Source organism: Gasterosteus aculeatus, chromosome 9, assembly GCF_964276395.1.
Source record: "Gasterosteus aculeatus chromosome 9, fGasAcu3.hap1.1, whole genome shotgun sequence".
In the NCBI taxonomy this organism is placed as follows: domain Eukaryota; kingdom Metazoa; phylum Chordata; class Actinopteri; order Perciformes; family Gasterosteidae; genus Gasterosteus; species Gasterosteus aculeatus.
Window position 1 is genome coordinate 9,499,921 of NC_135696.1, and position 6,459 is coordinate 9,506,379.

General features: G+C 46.3%; 1 protein-coding gene across 1 annotated transcript; it reads left to right on the forward strand.

Annotated features, from left to right (window-relative positions):
- The first annotated feature begins 864 nt into the window (after positions 1–864).
- Positions 865–3,823, forward strand: adra2a (adrenoceptor alpha 2A). The gene is made up of 2 exons (XM_040187418.2): positions 865–1,741; positions 1,906–3,823. Exon 2 carries the CDS (start codon positions 2,109–2,111, stop codon positions 3,366–3,368), a length of 1,260 nt encoding a protein of 419 aa, XP_040043352.2. The 5' UTR covers positions 865–1,741; positions 1,906–2,108; the 3' UTR covers positions 3,369–3,823.
- The last annotated feature ends 2,636 nt before the right edge of the window (positions 3,824–6,459 follow it).

A 6,459-nucleotide genomic window follows, 5' to 3' on the forward strand; every position in this document is an offset into this window, starting at 1 on the left:
TAAGTTCTCTGGGCAATTGATCTTGAGTGGCAGGATTGGTCCCAAATGTGGATAAAGACGAGGAGGCAACACAAAGGATAAAATGTCAAATTGCCTTTTGAAATCTTGAAAATGAATAACGTTGGACAGAGACAGGACGGAAATGTGTGTAAGAGTACGGCACTAAATTGATGCAACATAACAAAAACGAGTGCACTTGACCCAGAGGATGAAACACTGGGCCGTGTACACCATGTCCAGCACGGACTGATGTCAAAGAGTCCACCGTCCCCCACAGACACTCAGGAATGTCTTCCTCCAAGCAGCCCTCCCAGAGTGATTTTAAATTTACCGCAAACAGTGCTAATTGTGTCACTGCATGCGAGTCAGGGCTTTTTTAAATGTTAAATAGTTATTAAGCAACAAAACCAACCAATAAAAAACATATAGTAAACATATGATTAAAGTATATTTACTGGAACTGTATGTTCCAGTCCACTTTCATCACATACAGCACCTTATAATTTGAAGAAAGTATACATAGAGCTTGTTTTTCATCAAAAACATATTTAACAGCTTAGTATCTAGTTGTGCTTTTTTTTAAACTCACCCCTCAGTTAAGTAGGATGAATGTTATCCTGCAGCTGACTGTGTCACAGCTCCAATCTGTAAACGCAAAGTACTTAATCAGACGTTTTCTTTCAGCATCTAATATCGGTCTGAGGATCAGTCTGATGTTTGCTCCCGACGTCCGTTTCCCTCCTGGGTGGAGTGTAAAAAAAGGAGGATAAATTAATAAAGTTTAGGAAAAGAAATGAATGGCCCCTCTTGATATCCACGTGGTGTGGCTCTGCCTGCTGCTTAGCAACGGAGCACAGCACCTGCACTGCAAAAAATATCTGTCAAAGCAGGTCCTCTTCTTTACTCTTTTATTATTGTCTATTTCTTGAGCCTTTGGATTCGTGTTTTATTGTTTTTAGCTAAGCTTCAAAAATACCATATGATACCAATTTAAGGAACAAATCAAGTAGATACTGACAAAAACCAAACACGGACTCCAGCACGTTTTTCAACACCCTTTTCATGGAAAATGAAATTAAAGGTGACGGTATGCAGTTAATTATCACATGATAACTATAACTCTGTTGTGCATTTTTATTTATTGTCTTTCACCCCCTAAACGCCCCACGATCCCGTACTCAGTTCTCTCTGTATCATTTATCCAAGTAACACAACTACAGAAACCCTGTAACGCCGAACGCTAAAAAAAAACACATTATTTTCTCCCTGGTGACGGTCCGTATTTTATTATTTCTTCCCCCGCAGTTCCTCCGCACGCGTCCCGCCTCGTGCCTTTGGAACCCACATGTCGCTCCGTGTTGACGGTCCGGGAGCGCACAGCGGCCCGCAGTGAGCGGGACACTTTTTGCAGCGTGCGGGCTATAAAGGGAGGGAGTGGCGCACCGGTTGACACTGAGAGGAGGCGATCGGCGCGCAGGAGGCAGCGCCCGGGATAACGTGATTAGCGCTCAATTAGGTCCGCGACGGAGCGCCGCTGGATGCAGCACCGCCAGCGAAGTGTCGGGAGAGAGAGATAGAGAGAGAGAGAGAGAGGGGGGAGAGGGAGGGGGAGGCACGGAGGGGACGCGTCACGCCCGATCCGTCCCATGGATCCTACCCGCTTCCCATTGATCGCTTCTAAGAAGTTACCCGCGGACACCTTTTTTTTCATGCCCGCGCGTCTCCGCTCTCCGGCTCTCAGGTAACGTGATGCACTTTACTTGCTATTTAATTGAAAGCTATTCAACAGCTGGCTGAGCTGAGCTTATCCTAGTTGTACTAACGTGAAGTACGTCGTCATTGATTGAAAAGTGTAAATAGCGTTGAAGCTATCTGATTTCTCCTCTGGTTGCCTCTTATTTTCAGATCAATTGACAGCACTATAAATGATAAGAGCTTCATGAGGAGGCCGTACATGATGAAAGGCAAAAATCCGGGAAAGCCCCAGAGGAGTGATTCAGTTCCTTCCCTTCACGGCCCTGCTGTGAGTTACTAGCACTTTCCTCCCTGGTGATGATATTCGTTAACCTGAGGGCAACTCGCACAGGACGCGGCTCCAATCTCCTCCGATGGGGTTTGACAACGAGACCAACCAGACTCTTCCAGACGTGGCCCCTTACAGCCTGCGGATCTCCCTGCCGCTCACTGTGCTGGTGGGAGTCATGATCTCGCTGACGGTGTTTGGCAACGTGCTGGTGGTCATAGCGGTGTTTACAAGCCGGTCCCTGAGAGCTCCCCAGAACTTATTCTTGGTGTCTTTGGCGTCGGCGGACATTTTGGTTGCGACCCTCGTGATGCCTTTTTCCTTGGCCAATGAGCTCATGGGATACTGGTACTTTGGGGAGGTGTGGTGTGAGATCTACCTGGCACTGGATGTTCTTTTCTGCACCGCCTCCATCGCTCACCTCTGCGCCATCAGCTTAGACCGCTACTGGTCCATCACGCAGGCCATCGAGTACAACCTGAAGAGGACGCCGCGACGCATCAAGTGCATCATCTTCATTGTGTGGGTCCTTGCGGCGGTTATCTCCTTCCCGCCTCTCATCACCATGGAGAAAGAAAACAGCGAGGAGGAGCCCGTGTGTAAAATCAATAACGACAAGTGGTACGTCATCTCCTCCTGCATCGGCTCCTTCTTCCTCCCCTGCGTCATCATGGTGCTGGTCTACGTGCGGATCTACCAGATCGCCAAGAAGAGGACTCGGGCGCCACCGGGGGACAGGAAGCGGAAAGAGGTGCCGAAGACGGCCACCGCGGCTGCAGCAAACCAGAAGGAAAACGGCGCCGGCGACGCCGAGGAGCGCCTGTGCCACGAGAAGCTGAATGGCGAGCAGGGCATGGAGCTGAAGGAGGGAGTGAGAGGAGGAGGCGCAGACGAGGAGAAGGACGAGGTCAACGGGGTGGACCTGGAGGAGTCATCCTCCTCTGACCACAAAGTGAACAATCCCTGCTCAATCAAAAAGAAAGCGGCAAAGGGGAAAACCAAACCGAGCCAAATCAAACCGGGGGACGACAGCGTCCAGAAGAGGCCGTCGAGCACCAAGGGCAGCCGCTGGAAGGGTCGCCAGAACCGGGAGAAACGCTTCACCTTCGTCCTGGCCGTGGTCATTGGCGTGTTTGTGATCTGCTGGTTTCCCTTTTTCTTCACGTACATGCTGATGACGCTGTGCGAGTCCTGCCCGGTGCCCGACACCCTGTTCAAGTTCTTCTTCTGGTTCGGCTATTGCAACAGCGCGCTGAACCCCATCATTTACACCATCTTCAACAATGACTTCAGGAGGTCCTTCAAGAAGATTCTGTGCAAGAGGGACACGCGAAGATATGTGTGATGGACTCCATCTTCATGTACATACTTTATTTTTACTATGTTGTATGAGCGCTGCGCTCGGGTCGCTGGCTTCTACGCACATGGTGTAACTGCTTGAGAAAAAAGGTTTCCACGGGATGAGCTTTGCGTGCTGCATCTTTAGAAACATTGCAAAAAAACGTCACAGGCGACGACAGAACACAACACACAGTGAAACTGCGTTTTCATTTCAAATGTTATTATTTTTATAAATAAAACAAACATAGTTAAGTCATGCTAGGTGTTGTACTTTAAGACAATATGTTGTGCAAATTGACCTGTTTGAATATTTGTCTATTTTCTTGTTGTTATGGATACAGTATTGGCCTTTTGTATAATGTTACGATAATAATGGCGACAAAAATGACGATGATGATGATGATGATGAACGGTGGGAAGAAGGCTCTCTAAAGAATAAAACCGATTTTCTGAACTGGTCTCAAGGCTCCACAGCAATTTAAAGCGTCTAGCGAATGGTGAATGATGTATTGTTTGACTGCAGCGTCACACAGACACACACACACACACACACACACACACACACACACACACACTTGTAATGTAACATTCTCCAAAGTCCTGACTTTTTGGGACACAACATTGACTTAGTAATTTCCAACACACTTACCAAGTAACTAACACCTAAACCACGTCTTCACCCGCATATTCTGCACATACAAGGAAGGCGAGAAGCCACAATGTGATTCCTTGAACAGATTTACGATCCGTATAATTTGGGTAAAACCTCCCAAACGATCAATTTGCATTCGAACGTGATCTCATGTTAAGCGGGTCCCCAAATCACAAAGCCATTTTAACTATGATCCACGTGAAGGTTTGAAAAGGTCCGGAACCACAAGTCCTCATGTGCATTGGTCGTTTGAATGTGACCTTTGCAAGAGATTAACAAGGAGCTCAGTTCTGAACGTAATGGGCCCGAAATGGAACACGCACAAATATCTTTTGGTTCTCGGATGAATGGAGCAGTTCTTCATTCTGAGATGTTTCATTTCTTTAAATCAGACGCGGCTTTGCCTAAAGAGGCCGTTTCTAACATCACTTGTGTATGATGAATGCAGTTGCCATGCAAGGCATGTGGAGCGGAGAAGTAACGGTTCATTTGCTGCTTTGTGTTACCGCGGTAAGCGTTGTTAAGAAGACGTGGGGCTGATTGAACTGCTCTCTCACTCCCTCTCTCTGCTCAAGTCTCGGGGAATGGGTGAATAAAACAGAGGAGCGCATCATCTGTGCGGCGAATAGAGAATAAAGCTTCCTCCTGCAGATGGAGTGTAAGTAAATGCCTCCCTTTGACAGTCAGGAAGGCAGGTGAACAGCGCTTTCCTCACGAAGCTAAATGGTTCTCCCGGGAGTCTCTCACCCGGCATATCGCTCACGTCACCCAACGCAGCCGTGTGCGTGCTCGCATTCGGCTGGTTTCCCGGCATGCTGACGGCATGTGTGAGTGTTTGAGTCTGTGAGAAAGAGGGAGCGTGTGAGAATGTGCATGTGTGTTTGCATTGCATATAAACAGATGAAGGGGGGGGGTCCCTCTGGACAGATGTGCCGATGCTCCACGTTCAATGTTGTGGAAGATTTGAGGGGAAAAAAAGATCCTGGATAACTTACTCCACACGTTAGGAGCTCACAGAACTGTTATGACTGTCCTGCGTTATGACTTTATCTTGTGTGCAAAGCTGGTATCTTCTGGCAACAACTTCATTATCTCGTGCTCTCAACACAACTTAAATGTATTCATTTATTTATCACCACAGTTGAGTGTTCGCTATCAGCTCATTTTGATCGAAGGTCCCTGGGCAGGTTGTTACACATTAGTGGCATCACAATATTGATGCAATGTGTCAATAAGTAATAAATGTACTATTATTTTGCAATATGAGGAGCTCTGTGAGGTTCTACACAAGCATCTACAGGTTGTTTGCAACTGCAAAAATGATGGCATATTAAACTAATTGTACTTTTATAATTATCTGATGGCACGAGTTTAAAAAAATCACCTTATTAGAAGTTTAAAAGGATCCGTGCAAGTGAGCATGAATAGAAAAATGAGTTTAAGACTTTTTCACATGTACACTTTTTGGTGCAAAAAAATTAGATTTAAATTTAGATTTGATGTTTGGGAAAACAACTACATTGAGACCGTCGACTCTGGAGCGCCTTGTTAGTCGTAAGAATGTGATCCAGCCCGAGTAGCAGGTGTAGTTTGCAAGTTAGAGCCAAACTATTCCAGCAGCCAGCTGTGCTTTTCTTTATAGTGTGCAGCAGAGGATGCAAATTATATATTATAATTATAGTTTGTGCAGCAGTAGCAGCAGCTAGCTGGAGAATGAAGCCAGCTCAAACCTGGACAGGCCTTTAAGTGCATTCTGCATCCTCCTGGTATAATTTTGCCCCCAATATTACCGGAGTGACCCGAGTGAAAACCAACTCCACTGTAGCTCCATGCTAAATTACCTTTAACGTGTTTCAATCACAGGTTTGCACTTATCCAAAACACAAGCTTTTCTTTCTGTACTTCCTTTCTTACTCCTTTCCCAGTCACATCTGGCCAATGAGTGGATTGATAATCTCACAGGATTTTTAGTAAAACATCTGCTTTGATTTCAGAAAGAGCAGAATCAAATGAAAATATAGATTAAATGGATAGAATGGCTTTTTTTTTATAACATTGAGGCAGATGCCACAAAATGTATTTTTTCCACATATATTTTCCCAAACCGGCGTTGTTGCAGAAGTGATGGCAATAACAGATGAAGAGGAGGAGGAGAAGAGTCTGGACAGATGAAGCAGCCGGGCTGCTGCCATGGTCCACCTGCCAGGTTATACATGTGGCGACTGTCAATAGAGCCACCCGGTAACTACCCTTCAGGTGGCTTAAACCTACTCCTCATGTGGTTTAGAGTGGTGTATCATGTCAACGCATTGAGCTTAGCATACGTCCACTCTAAAGCCGGTGTGGTGGAAAGACGGGTGAGATCATTTCCTGTTATCAAGACGTTGGCTTTGAGTGCTGCTGTTCTGTCCAAATCCAGCTGGGACTCAGGTGAATGTAACAC